Below are 22,400 nucleotides of genomic sequence, written 5' to 3'. Positions count from 1 at the left end.
TTGCGTGTGGGCTGTTGTTGAAGTAAAAAAACAGTTTTGAAGTCCAGTATTTCATCATCTCAGATGTGTAACATGGGTGATGAATTAGCACTAGGCATTCAGAAAAAGTAAAGTAGTTCCTTGTTTATTAAGCATAATAGTGCATAGTGTTTGGCAAGACAAATGGAAATAACATCATGAAAGAAAACGAGATTAGCCTCGTGTAATTAAAACCTGAAAAACGTATCACTCGCGCACACAATCCATATATCCTTTCTCTATATCCGTCTTAATCTTGTTCAGGGTCACAAAGAGGTTGGAACCTGTCCCAGCATGGAAGTCAGGGAAACACCCTATTCAGGGCGCCAGTCCATCACAGTCACAGTAAATGATGCTTGAGCAAATACAGCCTTAGTGTCATTAGTAAAAAGATTACCAAACTATAACTGTAATTTAAAGATTACCAAACTAGAACTGTGCTCGGAGCATTTGCAATTTGGGAGAATGTAGTTGAAGAATGTTCTTCCAGTGTCTTAACATCCACACCAGTTAGGATCTGCAGTGAAAAAAACATAACTACAAGTCATATAACATCTATAAAACTATGGCTAAACACACTCAAACCTCCAAAAACAGCCTACCTGAGACACTGAGCGTCTGGTTGACAGCCGCCGTCTTCCTGGTGAATGTGTTCTCAGCCTGGCAGCTGATGGACTCTTCGGAAACTTGGCGGTTGACGGTGATATCAACCCCACTACCGGTCACAGTCTTCCCGTACAAGGTCCACTTAAAGCTGCAGGAAAGGGTGCACTCGGCGGAGCACGTAAAGCTCCCTGTGACCCCGATTTCAAGAGTATCTGGTCCTTTAATTATCACATTCCTAGGCCCATCTGCAAGACACGAGCCACAAATACAAGCCAAAGCATTAGCAGACACGCAGAAAAGTCCATCAGTCTTTTTAAGTGGAATAATTTCTTACTTCAACCGCTGATATCTGCTTACCAGGCACCACCACTATGGTCTCAGCTGTTCTGTTTTTCTTTGTCGCCGGGTTAAATGCTGTACAGGTGAGGGCGTCCTCGTATGGAGGCATTTGTAGCCAGGAGCGAGCCTCGGTAAAACCAGTTGATGGAGCAGGCGGGGAAGCAGTCAGTTAAACACTGCAGCTCTGTTGTGGATCCAGGCTGAGTGAACATCATCTCACCCACCGGCTCTTTGTCGGGTTTCACAATCAGCACCTCATCTGGCCCATCTGGGTAATAACACAACGTATTGAATAATGGTACTGATCGGGTAGTCAACACATTCAATTAACCAGTACCTTAAAGAAATACTTTGGCATTTTAGGAAGATTGAAATGAGAAGATTAATACCACTTTCATGTATGGACGCTAAATATTAGGACTGGGATGATATGCTTTTGTCCCGATTCGATTCTTTCACCATACATGGGTGCCGATTTGATTTGCATTGCGATTTTCATTTATTGTGATCCTAGAAGTATTGGGATTCGATAGTATTGAGTATTGGGATTTTCTTTTCCTCCTCCAAGAGACATTTCTAAAAACTGCTAGTTTTCTAAAAAGAATGCACATGTCAGTCAGTCAGTCTGACATTTATTTAATTTGTAAAGAAGAACATAACATGGATTTTCTGCTTTTTCTGCTTTTGGTCTGTTTTGCTGGAAACAGATATGATGTAGTCACCGTGAGCGGTACCATATAAATAAAAAATATTTAGGTGAATCATTGGTAAAAAAAAAAATATATATATATATATATATATATATATCCTTGCAAAAACAAATCATGATATATATGATTTTTGTTTTTAACCCCCACCTCTGCTAAATATGAAGCTATGGCTAGCAGCCGAATGGAATAGTTTAGCTTAGCATAAAGACCGGAAGCAGAGGGAGAACAGCTATCTTAGGTCTGTCATCTGAAGGCAAAAATGTTGTTTGTTCAATCTGTAGAATCTGATTTTGCGGAGGGTTAATTGCTGGACTAATTCTCGGCCTGGAGCACCGACTTCCTGCAGTCCAGGCTGAGTACCTGGAACTTCACGGTTGAAAAGAGCCTGGCAAGTCCCTGCTTCCGGCCAAGAAATAACAGTGAACGGGGTGACAAGTGCATTGAGTTTCCTGACCCTGCTATACTCACATATTACTTGCATCAGGTAGCCAAAAGACAGGATGGGGGTTCCATCCTCACCTGCTACCAATGGGTTGGTAGTGAGGTTCCCAGTCTCCACTACCAAACATTTGTATACCCCTTCATCCTGTCGCAAGAGAGAGCTGAAGGTGATTGTGGCGTTGTCAGGGAAGAAATGCACTATGTCAGAGGCTGGCATTTGCCGTCTGTCCTTGAGCCATGTGATGGAGGCTGGAACCTGGGGGCCAACACACTGCAGAGAGAAAGGCTTGCCGGCAGCCGGCAGGGCCTGGGAGCTGGGACGCACTGAGAATGGGTCTGTGCAGAAAGAATATTAAAATAGAACACAAGTGACAGCAAAAGTGAGGACTATTGCTAGTTTACTGTTCTGTTAACTACATCATAAAATATAACTCAAACCAATGCAAAATCTGTTAAAACATCAGGTGGGCGCAATATCACAGACTCACCAATGACAGTGAGGTTCTTGGTGGCGCTGATAGTGGTGTGAGACACATTGTTGGTTGCCTCACAGGTCAGAGGCCCAGTTTTAGGGTAATCACTAACAGTGATCTGCAGCTGATCGCCCTCGTAAGTCTTCCCCATGAACGTCCAAGTGAACACACAGGACGGAGTACATGTGACGTAGCATGTGTATGTGTACGTTTTTCCAATTGCCACGGCACTGTCACCAGCGATGTTAATGTTGAATAAACCTACAGGAGGAGATGACAGAGGACCCTTGGATGTATCATGCTCGTTTTACAAGGTTACATCAAAATGTGGGCAATCAAAATGTCACCAAATATAGATAATGCATCAATGTCATTTATAGATTATTTCTATCACACGAGTGGAGTGAATTGCAATTAGGGTTTAATATAACTTGTCATGAGGGCTATAAAACTGGAAAAAGTGGAAGGGGTGAAGCGTTTGTACCCATTCTTGTTTCTATTTCATCTAGAAACTGTATCCTCAATGTTATTTAAAGCAGCAGCACAGGACTCTCCCGGATGATGATGTAACGGTCCTATAGGTTTGTGTAATGGCCACCAGTTTGAAGCAGTTTCTGAGAAATCATGTTTTGTCCATAATGTTGCATGGCGGACGGGTCTAAAAACTACAATACCCATTCATTTTGGCTGCTGTTGCCATGAAGAAAAGGCCATTCACAGGTGTGAATCACAGCAGAAGCAAATTCAAAATGCTTGTTGCTGAAATGCTTTAGAGTTTAATGTAGAGTCCTAATAAGCTTCTACCTTGATTTCTTTTATGTACACAGGCTTGTATCTTTGACTTTTTAATAAAATAGCTGTAGAAGTGCTCTAACTGAGTATCACGTAACATTATCTATGGGGGAAAATGAATGTTACTTTCACTTCCAGAATCAATGGCATCTGAAATAGCTGCTCCCATTTCACAACTCTATTGATTGTTGATTCTCATTAGAGGTTACTTTCTTTCACGTACTTGCCACCTGCAGCTGCCGAGCCCTATAGATGTAGAGATTTGAGGCGGTGTCCTGGGCCTTACAGATCAGAGTTTCAGTGCCAAAAAAACTAGCAGGTGGAGTGACAGAAATGGTGTTGACCTGTGCAGTACTGAACGTCTCCCATTCCCAGCCAGCGGTCCAGGAGTAGCTGCAGGACGGGTAGCAGTCAGCTGAGCAGGTAAAGTTGGAAGCAACTCCTGCAATCAGAAAGGCTGGACCGCTGATCTGTACATTTGATGGTCCAGCTGAAAAGTTGGAAATTGGTTAAAGGCATTCCTCCTTAAAAAAACGTATGAACTTGAATACATTTTTTTTTTTTCAATTATTACATATCACTAGCAGCGTCTTTTGTGCAGTGACTGATATTCCTGTAGCTGGATTGAGTGCAGTGCAGGTCAGGTTTTGTGTTGGCAGTAGTTCCTTAAAATGCAAGCTGAGATTGGAGCCCTGATAGGTCACATTACCCCTGGTCCAGGTGAACTGGCATGTCGGGTGACAGCTGGCTGAGCACTGGAAATCATACGCTATTCCTACAGTCATTACATTGAGCCCACTGATCACCACTGAAGACGGCCCGTCTGCGGTTAGAGGGGGAACAGATGGATAAACAGATAGGCCTCTTTAAAAGTGGCATTAATTCACTATTTCACTTTTTCTTGTTTAACGAGGAAAATTGCGAATTTGCGAATAAAGAAATAGATGCAAAATACTTAAATAGGCGTGCATGAAAGCTATTACACATATGTGGCTTGCACATAAATTTACATTGTGATTCATTACTTGTAGATATTTCATTTGTTCCATGAATTTAATTTAATTTAAGGGGAGACACTGCAGGGAAATAGGGAAATTATTTTGACCAACAAATATCAACATGAAGCTTCCCCAGTTGATTACTTACATTAAGACAATCATCTTTTGTTTTTTTGCTTTTTGAAACATGTACATGGTAATATTCAAATGAGGCATTAACTATTGCTAACTTGTAGTGAATTTAGGAAAAATGTACAGGCGCAGATAGACAGTGTTGTGAAATAAACACCTATAATATGTACTTAGGAGGTTTTTTTTTTCCCCACTAGTCTGAAAGAAGACATTTTATGGAAGAAAAATAGCCCCAAAACTCAAAATCTCTAATGTCTCCTGTTAGGTATGCATTTGACTGATGGCCCTTGAATACTCACAGTCAACTTGCATCTTGTAGTCAACAGACTGGATGGGCTCCCCCCCCTCTGCCACCACACATTGGTATAAACCTTCATTTGCCTGCAGGAGAGGACTGAAGGTGACTGCGGTGTTGTCAGGGGAGAAAAGCACTCGTTCAGATGCTGCCATTGGCTGTTTGTTCTTCAGCCATGTGATGGAGCCTGGGTTCTGAGAGCCAACACACTTAACAGACTTTATTGATCCCACACCGGAGAAATTTCCTTGTTACAGCAGCTAAAAAAAAATTCACATACATCAGAACAACTGATAAACCGTGCAATACCAAATGTGACTGTGCAATACTGTAAAGACATTTATTATCTAATAGTTATTCTCTTTACTTATATTTATTTATTGTTGGTTTATCTGTGTCTTGTACTTTCCCCTACAACTTGCTGCTGCAACAGTGTGAATTTCCCAATTGTAAGATTTTGAATCTTGAATTTTGACAAATACTCATTAAATGGGCATAGGAAAAACATACAAAAAGTATTATAAGAAATAGGAAAAAATAGAATAAGAGTAATATTAATAATACTAGTAATATGTTTACTATAATTAATGGAACTGTTGGGTCTTCGTAAATTATAGTATGGTCTAGACCTACTCTATCTGTAAAGTGTCTATAAATACTTGTCGTACTATAAATAAAATTGAATTGAATTGAAACTATAAACACCTGTATTATATACAGGCAGAAATTAAATATAAAAATAGATGAGATGAACATTAAAGACTTAATGCGATGAACTCATATCATTTTTTTTTAAATGACAAAATCAAGGTGCGAGCAGTATCAGACTCACCGATGACTGTGAGTGACTGTCTATAGTGGAGGTGATAGTGGTGTCAGTCAAAATGTTTGTTGCCTCGCAGGTCAGAGGCTCAATTTTAGAGTAGTCACTGAAAGTGATCAGGCCTGTGTGTAGTGATTTCTAACAAACAGAGTGTAAATTGTAATTTCCCCACTGGGGATCAATAAACAGTATACATTATTATTATTAAATTAAATTATTATTAAAATTATCTGCAGGTGACTGGCAAACTTTGTCTTCTCCCCCTGAGCAGGATGGGTATCTGGATCTGGTCCCCATAGAGAGTCTTCCCCATGTACTGCCACGCAAAGTTGCAGGACGGGACGCACGTGGCTTGGCATATGAACATGTACTGCTTTCCCATCGTCACTGTACTGTCACCAATAATGCTGATGTCAGATGTGCCTAAAGAAAGAGTTTGTTGGGAAATAGGTTTGAATATAGTGTGCTCATTTCACAAAGTTACATCAGAACATGAATTCAATCAAAAGTGTTAAAATGTTCTCAACACAGGGTCCATGTACTACTTTTTAAAGTTCTTGTGACTGCATCTCACCGCACATTTGTCACATGCTTAAATGTAGTGTGACAGCAGCAGTAACATGCAAGTAAACTATTTTGAACCAACATTTTTAAATCAAACCAAAAATCCAATCCAATCTGCTTTAACAGTAAGCACACATATTTTATCTCATGCAATATTACCCGTGGGGGTCGACTTCTAATGTAAGCTACTTATTAATTGTGTGACAGCTGGAGTGACAGAAATGGTGTTGCCCTGTGCAGTACTGATCGGCTCCCGTTCCCAGACTATGGTCCAGGGTAGCTGCAGGACGGGTAGCAGTCAGCTGACCAGGTAAAGATGGATGCAGCACCTGCAGTCAGAAAGGCTGGACCGCTGATCTGTATGTTTGATGGTCCAGCTGAGAAAAATAGATTTGGTTAAAGAGTGTGCTGCTGAGGGGGAAGTCATGACTTTGAATTCACTATGGTCATTCATACCTGTCACTTGCAGCGTCTTTTGGACAGAGGCAGACCTCCCTGTTGCAGGGTTGACCACTGTGCAGGTCAGGGTCTGTGTTGGCACTCTCTGCAGCAGCTGCAGGCTCATCTCAGGCCCCTGAGTGGTCTCATTACCTCTGGTCCAGCTGTCCCTGCAGTCCGGGTAACATTCCGCTGTGCACTGGAAACCATATGGGATTCCCACTGACACTACATCCACCCAGTCAATCTCCAGGGAGGATAGCCCGTCTGCAGGGGCAGGTACAGGTACAGACAAGACTTCATTTTTTTCAATGACGCATAACACAGGAGGAAGATCAGAAAAGAACCAAGAAAGTTTGTTGTTAAACATTTTAACATAGTAGTTATGGGTCAGAATCAGAATCAAAAGGATCTTACATGAAATTTCCCCCATAGTTCCACTGTTCTCAGTTTCACTGGCAGAAAATCCTTGGCTATGAGAAAAGAGAATGCATTATCATTCATTTTCTGGCAGCTTATACAACATGAAAATAAATCAACAAGCACGTAATTAAATCTTCATTAAAAATGTCTAAAATGATTAGCATTTAACTCATTCTGCTAAACTGTTGACTAATGTGATCAGATGAGGATCCAGCGGGGCTGCCTCTTACCTGCCAGGCAGGTGAGAAACAGCAGCAGACAGGCGGAGTGAGGATGCATGGTTCTGCAGACAGTCTCAACAACTGTCCACTGTCTCATAACCATCCACACTCTTATAACGCATGGTTGAAAAGGCCTCGTCCACTGTTATCACTAGCTCATACAAAACACAGACAACAAATGACCTAATGTTACTGGCAAAGTCAAAGGAGTGCAGCATGTAGGTTATCAGCTGGCTTTATTCTCTGCACAGGGTGTGCATGCAAGCAGCCGACATACAGTTTTGTGTGGTTTGGACTTCTGTAGGTTATGGTTTCTTTTGCCTGACACCTGAGTCAGACAATGTGGCTCTCTCTGTTTTTCATATCGGCCTGTGGTTGCAGATGTAAAGATAGACTCAATTTATCACAAAATCTTAGATAGAATCATCATAGAATACAACTCCAGCTGACGCCAGATCTGATATGCTTTACTGTTTTTTCTGTGGTTCTGTTCATGTATTTACCTTTACATCGTGCCTCTACTGTATGCTGTCACTGTGGCAGGTCAAAGCTGCGCTGCTCGTGATGTTCATGTTGTATTCAACTACCTCTGATTGCAATTTTCCCCCATCATATGAACTTAAGCATTTTGTCTCTACTAATTTGATGATGATTTGACTGATTGGGATTTCTTTTTTGCCATTTGGTGGCAGCAGAAGCAAAGTAAACACAACCTTTGTATATGGGGAGGGGGGGATACCTGGCTCTTTAGCTGCTAAATGCTTCACTAAGTCACCAGCTAGTCTCTAACTGTCTGCTGTCGGTGCTGAGCAGGTAGTGTGCAGTGGGTTATTAGTGACGTTTCACTGAAAACAGCCTGATGTGGCCAAAAATAACACTATGAGCCATTAAAAAAAAAAGAAAAAAAAAAGAATATGTACAGTAATAGCTTTATTCATTAGTTTTTGTTGTTGTTGCCTTCAGCAACAGGATGAGGAAGACCAAATTTTTTGATATTTTGTTTCCTAGTGAGTCAAGTAATAACAGTTTTGAAATAAAGGAATTTCTTTGGCCATAAGTTGTCAAAAATGGTGCAATAGAATCTGCTAATAAGGTGAAAAAGTTATTTTCCCCCGCCGAGGAGCTGATGTTTTCGGTTAGGTTTGTTTGGTTTGTTTGTCTGTCAGCAGGATTACGGAAAAACTACTATTCATGAAACTTGGTGGAATGGTGTAGCGTTGACCAAGGAAGAACCCATTCAATTCTGGAGTGGATCCGAATCACGGGGCAGATACACAAACTATTTTTTACTTTTGTTAACATTGTGATATAGGGGATTTGTGCTGCATTCATGTGTTGTCAGAATAATCAGAGAAAATGAGTCCCTAACTAGTAAAATTCACACTGCATTAACATTGTGAGATAGGGCATGCCTTGGCGGAGGTCTGCATTTTCCAAATGCCCTTCTAGTTTGAATTGACACTGTTTAACTCAGGAGGCGAAATAAGTTGATCCAGTGACTAAGATATACAGTACATAATAGTTATACTCAGTGGTGGAATGTATCTGAGTTCATTTACTCAAGTACTGTACTTAAGTATAACTTTGAGGTACTTGTACTTTACTTGAGTCTTTTCTTTTCATGCTACTTTATACTTCATACATTTTAGAGAGAAATATTGTACTTTTTACTCCACTACATTTATCTGACAGCTTTAGTTACTAGTTACTTTACAAATTAAAATTTTTGCACACAAAACACATGTAGTTTATAAAATACGATGTTTTATTATAAATTAAACTACCCAACAATATAACGGCCTACAAGTCCAGCTGAAATGATTAGACCATTAAACACAGAAACTGTTTGGATCGTTTCCAGTTTCTAAAATGTGAGGTTTTTTTGTTGTCGCATTGAGTACTTTTACTTTTAATACTTTAAGTACATTTTCCTAAATATACCTACATACTTTCACTTAAGTAACATTTTAAATGCAGGACTTTTACTTGTTGAGTATTTTTACAGTGTGGTATTAGTACTTTTACCGAAGTAACGGATCGGAATACTTCTTCCACCGCTGGTTATACTATAGGCTATATGTTTTTATTTTCTAATAGAGACTAAACTTTGACTTGTGACTCCCAAACTGGGTCTCTCGTATATTAGTAGAAGCTTTTGCCCAGAAGATTTTTTTTCTTCTTAATTTGATCAATATTTCAGTTACTGTCAGAGTCCCTTTAGTAGTGGTTTAGAAGTGGTTTGCACGGCATCTTTGTTTAATCAAAGAAAACAGCAGTACAAACCACAGTGAAGCACTTCTCAGAAAGTGTTTGTCAGTGGACTGATATGAACCCGGGGTGTGTCCTTAAACTGTCACTGCGATTTGCCAGCATAAGATTACCGCAAACACATACCTGAAGTGTGTGGAGCATTGAACTGACCTTACATTTAGTTTGCATTTTAACATTATTAATAATTATTATAACACAATATATTTTTTTTTTTTGACGAAGGACTCTTGATCTTTATAAGACTATATTTGGAAAAACTGGACAGTACTCTGTATTGTAATGTCTGATGAGTTTGTGGTCTTGTGTCGTATGTGTATGTGGCTTGTGATTGTCTTGTCAGAAAAGAAAAACTAATTAAAATCTAAATAAAAAATAATTAAAAAAGTTAATCACAGATCTCAGTGGTGTACTATCACCATCCAACCTGCAGGTGGAGCCAGGACTGAATCAAGGGCATCACATAAATTTATCAAATCATCAAACATCCTCACTAGAGTGCCAGTTTAAAGCCACTTCACACACACCCACACAGTTGTTGTCACTTGTTTGGCCTGATTAGACCTTATCTCAGGACTGTGTGGTCTTGTACAAACTATGCTTGATTGACATCTCCCTTGTTCCTGTCAGTTTGATCGCACTCGTTAGAGTGGAACTAATCACGGCTTTATGATTTGCATCACTTCATTAGGCTTAGTGACTATAGTTCAATTCCCAGCATAGGTCCACCCAAACAACCTGCGCAGAGGTCTAACTGAAAACACCTGTGTCTGGTCCTCAAGTATGGAAACCACTGTTGCAAGTCAGTGGTGGAAGAAGTATTCAGATTCTGTTCTTAAAGTAAAAGTACTAATACCACACTGTAATAATACTCTGTTACAAGTAAACGTCCTGCGTTGAAAATGTTTCTTAAGTAAAAGTATGTAAGTATAATCAGGAAAATGTACTTAAAGTATTAAATGTACAAGTACTCAATGCAGAGAAACCCTCACATTTTAGAAACTGGAAACGATCCAAACAGTTCTGTCAATCAACTAAGTGTTTGAGAGTTAAGTGTTTTCAGCTGGACTTGTAGGTATGTATATTGTTGGTTAGTTTAATTTATAATAAAACATTGTATTTTATAAACTAGTGTTAAAAAAACTTTTGTGTGCAACAATCTTAATTTGTAAAGTAACTAGTATCTAAAGTTGTCAGATGAATGTGGTGGAGTAAAAAGTACAATATTTATCTCTGAAATGTAGTGGAGTCGAAGAAGAAAGGGACCTGAAATTAAAAGACTTGAGTACAAGTACCTCAAATTTGTACTTAAGTGCAGTACGTGTGTGTAAATTTACTTAGTTACATTCCATCATTGTTGCAAGTATAAGATGTTGTGTTTGTACATCTTTTGTTACTTAAGAAAAAGTGGCTGAGTCTTGTGGTAAAAGTCATCATTTTATTTATGTATAGACAACATTTCAAATGTATCAATGTGGAAGAATCGCCCAAATATCTTCAAAAACTCCTCAGTTCCGACATCCCATGTGCACACGTCGATGCCCAAGTGCTTTTCCATGCCTCTTACTAGAAAGTGCAAACAGGGTTCAGCCCACTGTCAACACGAATGGAAAAGGATAGTATGCAGCGTGAGATTACCGGTACATGAGTCATTAATTCTCCACAATTCACCAACCTTTCTTCATCACACATTCAATCTGAGAAAGAAAGATCTGACAGACAAAGACAAAGACAGAGAGAAATTAGTTTTAAAATGGTAAGGACAATAAGTCTGTACCTGCTATTACAGCTGCAATAATTGCACAAAATGATAAGAAATAAAATAAAACAAACAACTACAAATAAATATGAAAAATGATAATAGAAGTAATGTTTTTAGACCCATACAATTACATTTTTAAAAAGCAACCAAAAATAAAAATGTTGTTGGGATCACACAACTCTACAATATTAACCCTAACCAGTCTGCAGCTGGATCACATCAGTGTGAAATCACCAGAAATGATGAAGGCCAGCAGCAGCACAGCTAAGGTCCCTTCAGGACGAGTGGACAGGTTGCCATCTGACCCTGAACACAAGAAAAAAAAAAGCAGGTAAAGCTAAGGCTGTTTTATGCTTCTGCGTTGAGTCGACGGTGTACCCCCGCAGATCCCTTTGCGTCGACGCTCTGCGTCGAACCCCTCTCCGAGCCCTCCACCGTAGCTCGACGTGCACCTCCAAAAATGTGTAACTTTGCGTCGAGACGACGCAGACCGCAAGGACCGTGATTGGTCAACTTGTCCTGTGTGTTGATAGTCGGTGTTTCAAGCAGCCTCCTGTGGGGAGTAGCAACATGCTAGTTCACTGACATAAGCTCAGACATATTTGGTTACAATGATGGGGTTATCCGTTTGTAAAGTGTCTATATGTCAGTATCGTTTTGAAATTAGCACTTCGCCGGCAAGCAGTACTTTGTGGTCAGTGCTAAAGTTTGCTTGCTAACATAACATAAACTGGCTCTCTCTCTTTTCGTCGGAAATGGCAGAGTTTCGCGATTGACCCTCCGGAAACCACACACCCCCTAGCGTTCTGGCGGTGAAATGCACTGCGATGCAAAGAAACGCGTTCAACCCCGACGCAGAACTCCGAAAGGGTCACGACGCTGTAGGAACGACGCCGTAGCTACGTCATGGAGTTGCTGCAGAAGCATAAAACAGCCTTAACAGTATACATAAGTGTTATTATGATGTACTTTTATAAACCATTTTATGGCTCATCCACCTGCTATTTTTACAGTCTTGACGGCTGCAGCTGTCCTCTTTGAAGCTGTGTTTTGTGCCTCACACCTGAGAGTGACAGATTGAAGCAGATAATCCGCCGCTATCTCGATCATGTTGCCCCTCACAGTCTGGCTGTCCACAGACGACACGTAGCGACAAGAAGGCAGACATTCAGCAGTGCACACAAACTTGTACTTTTTTGCAATGTCTATTACGTCGGGGCCTTTGATCTGAACCTCAGATGGACCAGCTGAAAGAAAGATAGTGAGGATAGATCATTGTTGAGAAAGAAATTGTACAATCAATTTTGTGCAAAAGGCTTTCAGATGATCTAATGCTCATTCAGTTGTCTGTCCCTAGCAAACTTAAACAGACATTTCTAGTTTCTATCAATTGGTGACTAAAAGTAATCATTTCTTCATTGATTAATCTGATTGATTTTGTGTGTAGGTGGTAGCGTGTTAGCTAACTTGTAGTTCGTTCACTAAGGTATATTTTGACATTTTGGGAAAAGCGTATTTGCTTTCTTGCAGAAAGTTAGATAAACTGTATAAACATGACAGTGGTATTAATGACTACTTTTATATTTATTCTGCAAATGAGCAGCAGGTTAGCTAAGCTTAGCATAACAACTGGAAACAGGGAAACAGCTAGCCTGGTTTGGAGAAAGAAATAGTCCGGGACATAAATTCACAACTTGTCGTTCCACTTGGGTTTTTTGTACAGTTTAAACAATAAATAAGCTTTAGAAGTTCTGGTAATGTCTGATGTTTCTAGTCCTTATGCTATGCTAGGCTAAGCTAAGCTAAACGGCTACCGGCAGGAGCTTCATATTTACCAAACAAATATGAGAATGGTATTAATCTTCTCATCTAACTTTTGGCAAGGAAGCAGGTAAGCTTATTTCACAAAACGTCAAACTATTTATATAATGCTTAAAACTAGCTATGAATCCGGGCCCCTCTTTTATTAATAAAATAATTTGACTGGAAAGGTGTTCTCTCCAGGTTTAGGACCTTTCACCCCATTAGTAAATTAAGTGAAGCTCTTGACTTACAGGCCACAGCTATGTTTCGAGTAGCAGTGTCAAACAGCCCAGACACACTATTGGTAGCTTTGCAGATGAGCATTTTGGAGTTGTCCATCTCCCGAGGAGTGATTGAAATAACATTCCCTTGACCACCTATCCATGGGCCTTTATCTGTCTTCCAGGCGTAGATACAAGATGGCCGACAGTAGGCATGGCAACTGTAGGTGTGGCTCACTGATGGATTCATTAGATCAGGGCCTGTGATGGAAACATTGGCAGGTCCAGCTAAGGTGAGAAAGACAAATAGAGTCATTAGAAGGGAAAGACATTCACAAAGCACAGAAATTATAAATACAGTCCAATCCTTCATAAACAAACCCTAACAATGTATCGTTTAAAAATCAAGAAAAGGGCTGTCACTTACCTAACACTTTCAGTTGCTTTGTTGTCGTCGCAGTTATATCTGTATCTTCAACTGTGGCTGTACATGTCACTGTTAAGGCCTCCACCCAACTGTTAACAGTGAAGGATAGCACATTGCCCTGACCCTGGGCAATCTGTCCATCCAAAGACATAGAATATCTACATGCAGTTTTCATCATCAGGCAGTTGGAAAAACACTCAATGCTGCTTGGCACACCCACAGTGACGTAGTCCGGACCAATAATTGTACACTTGATTTTCACTGCTTCTGGAAATGTCAGAATTACCACTATAATCTAGTGTTCACATTTCTTTATAGTCATAAATCATACCAAGATATTACAGAATTGAATGAAATGAAATTATTTATTTAGCATCTGGACATTAAAATTGATAATAAAATTAATAAATTGATAAAGATAGCATCTTTAATTTAGGTTTTATTGTTTATTTGAATAGAAAACCGCTTACCCTCGTTGTCATCCTCGTCATCTAGTCCAGGGGTCTCTCCATCTGAAGACAGTACTGGCTGAAGGCCTACACAGTCAATGAAAACATATTTCATTTTTTATCTTAAACATCAGCATTAAGCATCAAAGTCCATTCCTCTCCTCGGGAATACTATTTTGATTTAACAATCCCAACTCAAGTCCACTTACTTCTTTTTTCCAGAGCTTTCAACCGTATCAAATAGTCTTCATCAGCGAAAGGAGTTTGCTCAGTTTTCATGAAGATTGTTGAAAGCTACTAAGTGGACTGTTTGGATTGTTTGGTCAAACTACTATTTCCAAGGTCAATAATGAACGTTGATGCTTGATTTTATAAAATTATTAGCAACTGAACAAGTCAATAGTTTCATCCCGATAAAACTGAGTGACCATATCACACAGTCTTCATCAGCAGATGGTGTGATATGGTCAAAAGCTTAGGCAAAAGGCAATAAATGGACCTTCATTTGGAATTTCTTGTCGGACATCTTGGGACATCTTGGGGAATTTAACAATCCAGCAGTGGTGGAAGAGGTATCACATCCTTTACTTAAAGCTAGGCTATGTAACTTATCAAAGAAGAAATAACATTTCTGTTACAATGGGAAGTGAAATTCATAAGCAATAAAACACACTTGCTCAGTTGAATACACTCAGGCATTTTGCTGCTACAGCCTTACTAAGTCTGGCATGACCAGTAACTTATTTTGGCTAATATTAGCTTGCATTAGCAAACTTTACATACTGTGCAACTGAGATTTGTTTGCTAACTTCATAACTCCTCTTTATTTGCGTTACCAATAAACTACGCTTAAGTATTTACCATTATCTTAAAATTCTTACTTGTGGCTAAAGTAACAATTGTTTAGCAAACGTTACATGGGCTTGCAATACACAATGCCACCATGTAAAATATACCACATTATATGTAGAAATACAGCATTCAGTAGAGTGAAAGTACAGACATATTATGAGCAAAATATACCTAAACTATCATAACTAATAGCACTCATTTCACAGGAAAGAAAATGTGTGTTTAGTATGTATTATATTATTGGATTGGAAGTAGCATTTTACTGTTGTAGGTGGTTGAGGTGGAGCTGATTGTAACTACTTCATATAGTGTTGTGTATTTAAATCTACAACAATGTTTCATAATTTAAAAGCTGATATATAAGCATATATTTTTTTATGTAAAATTTTCACCTTTAAAGTAACTAGTAACTAGAGCATTCAATGACATGTAGTGGAGTAAAAAGTACAATATTTTCTTCTGAAACGTAAAGGACCAGAAGAAGTATCTTGAAATGGAAAAACTCAAGTGAAGTACAAGTACCGCAAACATTTACTGTAGTTCATGATTTCATTACATCACATTTATACATTTATCTCATCACATTTATAGCAGGTAATATACACAACGTAAGGATTTATCCAAGGAAAACACAGTAAAAGGTTTTCCCAACAGCCTTTAAAATCAGTACTGCAGCACTCACACACCACTCACATGCCAAAGGACTAAATTATCCCAACTAAAACTTTGACTCTGCCACTGGTATTTTTTTTCAATAGGAAAATCATGTATTACCTGCCAGTAACAGCAGCAACAAAAGCCTGCTGAGGTTTGAATGTCCTCTGCATTGTTTAGATTTGTAGGTATTCTCCATTTTCCCGTAAGAATCTGAAGTGTAAAGCCACCAGGAAATAGTGAACTGGCGCTGCATAGTCACTCAATATCAGCAGGGAAACAGCTCTTATCAGAGAGATCTGAGGAGAAACATATATGCCTTCTCAGTCACTCTAATGAGAAGTGCATTGCTGTTAATTGATGGCAGATCAAAGTCCGTAGAATGTGTTTAGAAGGAGGTTTCACCCTGAGTGACTCAGATTTTCCTCAGTAGCAAAAAACTAATTTACATATCTTTACTGGTAAATCCAGGGTCAGGTTTCCAGATGAGATGAGAGTCCATGGAGAAAGCTCAGATGCAAAAGAGGAAACACTTCTGAGCAGCAGTGCTCCCGTCTTAGGGCTCCAGGCTCAGAGCCAGTTTAAGGGGAGTGTTTGTAGGATGGTGTAATGGTTTAGAGACGGACCCAAATGTGGAAATGTCACAAGTCTGATCACTGTAAAAGGAAATGTGTCCTGAACAAATATGGAATTCATATTGAGAAAACACATACTGTATATACAACAAAATCTAACACGGCATCGTCATAACTTAGCTCCACCTAAAATAAACTGTGAGAATAAAAGTAATTTCTGTTGACCCCATTTTCATTCACAATTATTTTATTTTTTTTATCGTTACATGAAGGGACATGCAGTGGTTAATATGATGTGTGTGACATCATTATTCACTTCTTCATTCCCAGCTTCAACCTTGGTACTGTACAATGGGTGACCTCGCCCTCAGTTCCAGAAATGCCTCTATTATCAGAATAAATCAAAGAGCAAACAGACAAAAGAAAACAGCTACATAATGGATAGACTGACTTTAAGGAAGCAGTCACAGTTAGTATGAATTTGACCATGTTATCTATGGATGATGGATACATAATCTGACACACACACACACACACACACACACACACACACACACACATATACACACACATATACACACTAAAACATAAATGAGCCTCTGCCAACTGAGGAAATCACATTTATTCATTCAGACTAATATTATCCATTACTCCTACACAAACACAACAAAGTCAACAAGAAAATAATATTTTTGTGTGTGTGTGTGTGTGTGTGTGTGCAATATTGTGTGCATGTGTGTCTTAAAGTGATGTCTCTCTGGAGTCCCTGGGTGGCCTGAAGGTCAGTATCTCTGTGAAAGTGTGACCTGTACAAACACAAAAGACAGGAGTATGCATCATCCATTCTAAATTATGTCTGTGTCCTACTTTCACATCCAAGTTCAACACCTTCGCCTTCAACCCCAAACTGCATTTCTCTTCTGCTACCTCTCCAGTTGTACATATAATAAACGGCACCTGCTGTGTATTATTACATGTTAAGATCTTCACTGACGTCTTTTGGCAAACAGCAGGTACTGTGACAACACTGAACACTGGCAATCTGAATTTAGGCTGAATATTGGCAAAACTAAATGTCCCTTAAAGGAGAATAAAGCTTTAAATCTGTGTGTTTCAGGTGCCCTGATTAATGTCAGTCCAATATTCACTCTCCTTTTAGTTCTGTCTTCAACTTCCTGAGGGAAATATCAGACTCTTTAGCAGCTAAATGCTCCACTGTGTTTACCAGCTAGATGCTAACTTTGTTTCACTTTAGTGTGCTTAGGCTAAAACACTACATAGAGCTGAGAGGAACTGCAGGATAGAGTGATCATTTTCTGCAGGTTTGTCACTACAAGCAGCACCTTTCAAATTCCACATAGTCTCTTGACCCATTGTTGGCATAAAACATTGATTAATTCAGCTGTAAATGTAAACCGGCCTCTCCCCTCTCTCTTACGTTTCCACTGGTCCAGCGGCAGGTCTGTGTTGTCCATGGTCTGATCATAGGGCAGCGCCTCAGTCTCCTCCTCGGCATCTCTGAACTCGCTGAAGAAAGGCAGCTCGAGCGCCTCTGATGCACTCACTCTCTGCTCAGGGTCCAAGAGCAGCATCTTTTCCAAGACACACACTGCTGTGTGTTGCAGATATACATGTCAAAGTCAGCATGACAGAGTCTAGTGCACCAACACCAGGGCAAACTGGAGAATAGATAGATCGTTACGTACCATTTGAGCTAGCTTTGGAGAAAAGAGAGAGCAAATCTTTTTTTGGCACTTTTGGTAGACTTCTGATGTAGTTTTTGGCCTGTCGAGAGAGGAAGTGGAGAGAAGGATGACAAAGGTTGGTAAACTAAGGGATTTCCATAAGTCATAGAGAAGTCAGGTATGGATAGATTTTTATTCTTATACCTTTTATCTTTATATTGACCACTATGTGGAAAATATACCACTGACAATCTTCACTGACACACAAATGATTAAATTATTTTTTTTTATTAAAACTAAAGTATTTAGTTATGTTCTGTGAAAATAATTAGTATTCAGTGATAAATGAGTGTTGAGAAAACAGGAATGGAGGGTTATGGAGCAGAAGTGGTTTGAGAAGTTTCTATAGACATTCTGATTCTTTTTTGTATGATTAAAATGCTGTGAAACTCACTATTGGAATGCATTGACAACTATGAAAGCAAAATGACGACAGCCGCTGTTCTCTCTGAGGTTTGAGGGAGCAGATTGCAAACTTTTTACAACCACCTTTCAAATTTTTACATCCAGTGTGTGCATTGAGTGCATCTTTAATATGCCTGGTACGACTTACATCTTGGCTCTGTAGCTTCACAACAAAGTCAGCAGCTGGGGTTCCTGTAATCTTCATGATTTCTCTGAGCTGGTCCAGGTCTGGCAGTAGCTATGGTCAAGTATCAACTGTTGCATGGATGGATTTTTTTCCTTTTCAAATATGAGCTTTCTATTCAACTTATAATGCTAGTGTGATTAACATGTACAGACAATGAAAACAGCAATTAAATGATGAGGTTTGACACAATTGGTGCAAGACAAAACCAAGCCAAGCCAGCGTTGATGACAGTTAAGGATACGATCGCTTCCTTTGAACAGCGGCTTTCCCAGCAGCATCTCTGCCATAATACAACCCGCCGACCAAATATCCACTGCAACAGAGAGCAAAATTAGTTAGTTAGTTAGTGTTATGAAATAGGTCTCTTTGCCTTTTTTCTGCACACCTGTTCACACAAAATGTTAGGAGAGTTTACCGGTTTGTGTGTAGTGCATCCAGTTGAGGATAACCTCGGGTGCTCGGTACCAGCGTGTCACGACATAGCCGGTCATTTCTACGTCGGCCTGCCTCGCCAAGCCAAAATCAAGAATCTGAAAGAGGGGAAACAAAAATAAGTGTAACATGGAAATGTGTAGGTGTATGGGATGTTCACATTATGACGGCTTGATGTGAAGTTAGAGTACCTTTAGCTCACAGTCCGGGTTAATGGCTAAATTTCCAGGTTTGAGGTCCTGTGGGAATCAGAAATGTAAGACAAAGGAGATCAAGTAAGTGAGTTATCAGAAGACATTCGTTTGCAATTGTTTCCCGTTTTCAAGGAAAGAGTCGGTTATATTTTAATGCCTAGAGAATTTCAGATAACAAAGTATGTAAGTAAATGGATGTATAAATTTAATTTTATAATGAAATCACTCCATTTTAATCATTTTACTTTTACTTCCAGGGCTGAATCCAGCCATTCAATATGAATGTGACAATCCCAGATTTTCAAAATCAATTCATGCAAGTTATATTAAAATCTTTAAAACAACCCGTTAACTGGGTGGGTGAAGTCTAAGATGTTCAGACATCTGGGACATTTCAGTATAAAGTCTTGAGTTGAGCAACACATTCAAATACACACACACACAAACAGAGCAAAGCTCCCTGTGTGGGAATCTTAGGATGAATGGGGATTGAGTGTGAAAAAGAGCAAGAGTCCCACCCCAAGGCTCATAGCCTGAAAGGTCAAAGTTCACGTACCCTGTGGATGATCCCTGCAGAGTGGATATACTGAGGAGAGAGGAGACACACACACAGACAACATCAGCAACTTGGGCTCAACTCGCTGAAACAAGTGTATATGACTCTCACTTGGGTAACTAACATGTTAACATAATCACATTCCCTTCTGAGTAAATAAGACATCATTTACACGTATTTACACTGCTCTGACAGAAACTGTATGTATGCTGGTGGAGGTAATGAGTAACATGCGTGTATCTGTGTTGGTTGTGGTGTTCACCTTGAGTCCTCTCATCATCTGATAGACGAGGAACTGCACCCTGTCTTCTGATAATCTCTCCAGCTTCATCAGTTTGCCAAGGTCAGTGCCCATGAATGGCATCACCAGGTAACTATGGTAACAGAAGACGAGTCAAATCACCCCAGTGTAGTAACGAGCCTTTTATAGTCAGCAGTGAGCAGGAGTGCACAGGAACTTACAAGTCACGCAAGCGGTCCAATGCAATCTCAGCAGTGAAAACATCCATTAGCCCAATGACCTGAACAGGAGAAATAAAAACACAAATGAAATCTGATTCAAACATGTACTTATGCAAAAGACCTCGAGACAGTTATGTTGTATTTTCCCTTCTTAATATCCCTTCAGCTTGTCCGTTCTGCAGTCCGTTGTTCTCATGCTGCTGTCCCGTTCCCTTTGTTTTAAAACTTACACAAGATGCATTGTACAGCTTTAAAATACTTGGAGAGCGTTCTTACATTTTCATGCTTCATGTGTTTGAGGAGTCGCAACTCTCTGTACGCCCTTTTGGCAAAAAGTTTGGACTGGAAGGGCCGATGAAGTTTCTTGATGGCAACCTGCGTCCCCATCCGGCGGTCCCATGCTGAACTGAAAAAGACCGATACAATTCAAAAGAAAGCTTGAACAGGTTATATTTCACCCCTAAAAACTCAATAGTTGGGTCAAAATTCCATCACTTTAGGTGTTTTTCACAGCAGGCATTCAACAAGTCTATAAGGATATCTACAGGTGTAATTAATAACATCTAAATGGAACAGTGCCTCTTTAATAATATCAATTACACCTGTGCCTTTCTTGCTATCAGAAGTCACAATGTCTGCTGTGTGTGTGTGTGTGTGTGTGTGTGAGTGTGTGTGTGTGTGTGTGTGTGTGTGGGGGGGGGGGGGGGGGGGGGAAAGGCTCTGTTTGTGATTGAAGACAATGTAGTGGTGCATTCTATACACTTAACTCAGGCTCTTTGACTTCTTCCAACAATGAGAATGGGGGGGAGGGGGTTTCTTTGTTGACCCTCATCCATACAACACAATGCAAAGAAAGGCCCTGCAGAGCCAGCTGTGGAGATACTGCTGACCAAAATATCCCACACAAGCAGTGTACTGCTGCTGCAGGAATATTATAGAATACTCAAGTACAAGTACTGAGCTAAAAATATACTTGAGTAAAATAATGTAAAAGTGTCTCATTATCTAGACAGAGTAGGCTACTTTTTACTTTCGGTTTATTGTTTCTTTCTCGTGCATTGAGAAAAGGGTCAAAGTCTATTTTTATTTTTTTATGTTTTATGTATAATACTTAAAATACTACTATACTAAATACTTAAACATATCTACTTCTGTATTACCCCTGTAGCATATTTAACGCAAAGTAAAATACTTAAAATACAAAAGAAGAGGTGGTTTTGGATGAGAATGCATTTGGTCAATCCGATTGTCCGACATGGCATAAACACTGGCTCCAAATCAGCTGACACCAAAATTCAATTACTACTTCTCTGAGCTGTAAAGTTTGTGTTTAACTTACCACACAGTCCCATAGGCTCCTGTTCCGACCTGCTTCAGGTCCCGGTACCTCTCCGGAACCTCCCACACGGTTTTGTTGACCTCCTGCCGGTAGAAGCCTGTCCTGGACCGCACAGCCATTCCCTAGCGACTGGACAAGGCTGAGGTCAGGATATGCGTGGGTCCGCTCCGTCCTCTCATGAGAACAAACCGAGATTATTTTATTTCCAAACGCCCAAGACGCGCAGTCCGTCCCGCACACAAGAGTTTGGTTGGGCACAAATTCCTCCAGATAAACTTGAGCGACTTGCAGGGTCGCCAGTTACACCCCCAACACACACACGCACACACACACATTGTTAATCATGGCTCTCCTGGTCGCCAAGGGCAGTCTATGGGTGTGTCTACAATGTGGGGGGAAAAAAACACAAAACATCTGCCAACTTGAAGGTTATTATACCCCTATAATACTCCTGTAAAATCCCTATAATGTTTATGTAATATCCCTGCAGAGCAGGAAAACTAGCCTGTAACTTTACATTCATTCATGACATTCAAGTCATAAAAGAATCTCTCTATACTTAGATAGATATATCTTTATTGTCATTGTGCTCAGAGTACAATGAAAATCAGTTTCCCAGCTCTTCAGCAGTGTGCATAGAAATTGAATAAATACAACAAAAGTTAAGTAAATAGAACAAAAACAAATAGAGAAAATATAAAGAGAGCTTATCATTTTGATTATAGGGGTCTTATATAATTTTGAGAATACTTTCTGTGTTACAGTTAAAGTGAGTATATTGAAAACGTTTTAGTTT

General features: G+C 39.7%; 3 protein-coding genes across 7 annotated transcripts; all 3 read right to left on the bottom strand.

The window, feature by feature from the left end:
* Window positions 1-108: 108 nt before the first annotated feature.
* Window positions 109-5,016, bottom strand: LOC116054780 (hemicentin-1-like). Its single transcript, XM_031306514.1, has 8 exons — window positions 4,809-5,016; window positions 3,954-4,202; window positions 3,603-3,869; window positions 2,603-2,848; window positions 2,142-2,450; window positions 982-1,231; window positions 621-869; window positions 109-535 (listed from the first exon to the last, which is right to left on the bottom strand). The coding sequence occupies exons 1-6, from the start codon at window positions 4,957-4,959 to the stop codon at window positions 1,032-1,034; spliced, it is 1,422 nt and encodes a 473-aa protein (XP_031162374.1). The 5' UTR covers window positions 4,960-5,016; the 3' UTR covers window positions 109-535; window positions 621-869; window positions 982-1,031.
* A 5,948-nt stretch (window positions 5,017-10,964) lies between these two features.
* Window positions 10,965-16,162, bottom strand: LOC116054784. Of its 4 annotated transcripts, none has more exons than XM_031306523.2 (7): window positions 15,830-16,162; window positions 14,225-14,290; window positions 13,755-14,021; window positions 13,358-13,615; window positions 12,302-12,550; window positions 11,503-11,609; window positions 10,965-11,253 (listed from the first exon to the last, which is right to left on the bottom strand). In XM_031306523.2, exons 1-6 carry the CDS (start codon window positions 15,963-15,965, stop codon window positions 11,518-11,520), a joined length of 1,068 nt encoding a protein of 355 aa, XP_031162383.2. In that variant the 5' UTR covers window positions 15,966-16,162; the 3' UTR covers window positions 10,965-11,253; window positions 11,503-11,517. The 4 variants fall into 4 exon arrangements, with proteins under 4 accessions (XP_031162383.2, XP_031162382.2, XP_031162386.2 ...); XM_031306522.2 differs by having other exon boundaries at window positions 10,965-11,238; XM_031306526.2 differs by having other exon boundaries at window positions 10,965-11,238; window positions 13,358-13,588.
* Window positions 16,163-16,411: 249 nt separating this feature from the next.
* On the bottom strand, window positions 16,412-21,942 carry LOC116054783 (mitogen-activated protein kinase 12-like). Of its 2 annotated transcripts, none has more exons than XM_031306520.2 (12): window positions 21,605-21,942; window positions 20,542-20,671; window positions 20,266-20,324; window positions 20,066-20,177; window positions 19,804-19,833; window positions 19,245-19,292; window positions 19,037-19,151; window positions 18,863-18,934; window positions 18,583-18,662; window positions 17,991-18,069; window positions 17,723-17,896; window positions 16,412-17,090 (listed from the first exon to the last, which is right to left on the bottom strand). In XM_031306520.2, exons 1-12 carry the CDS (start codon window positions 21,721-21,723, stop codon window positions 17,026-17,028), a joined length of 1,083 nt encoding a protein of 360 aa, XP_031162380.1. In that variant the 5' UTR covers window positions 21,724-21,942; the 3' UTR covers window positions 16,412-17,025. The 2 variants fall into 2 exon arrangements, with proteins under 2 accessions (XP_031162380.1, XP_031162381.1); XM_031306521.2 differs by having other exon boundaries at window positions 20,542-20,640; window positions 21,605-21,895.
* Between the last annotated feature and the right edge of the window lie 458 nt (window positions 21,943-22,400).

This window comes from Sander lucioperca, chromosome 20 (genome assembly GCF_008315115.2).
Source record: "Sander lucioperca isolate FBNREF2018 chromosome 20, SLUC_FBN_1.2, whole genome shotgun sequence".
Taxonomy (NCBI): Eukaryota; Metazoa; Chordata; class Actinopteri; order Perciformes; family Percidae; genus Sander; species Sander lucioperca.
The sequence above is the reverse complement of the archived record's forward strand: the minus strand, read 5'-3'. Positions and strand labels throughout refer to the sequence as shown.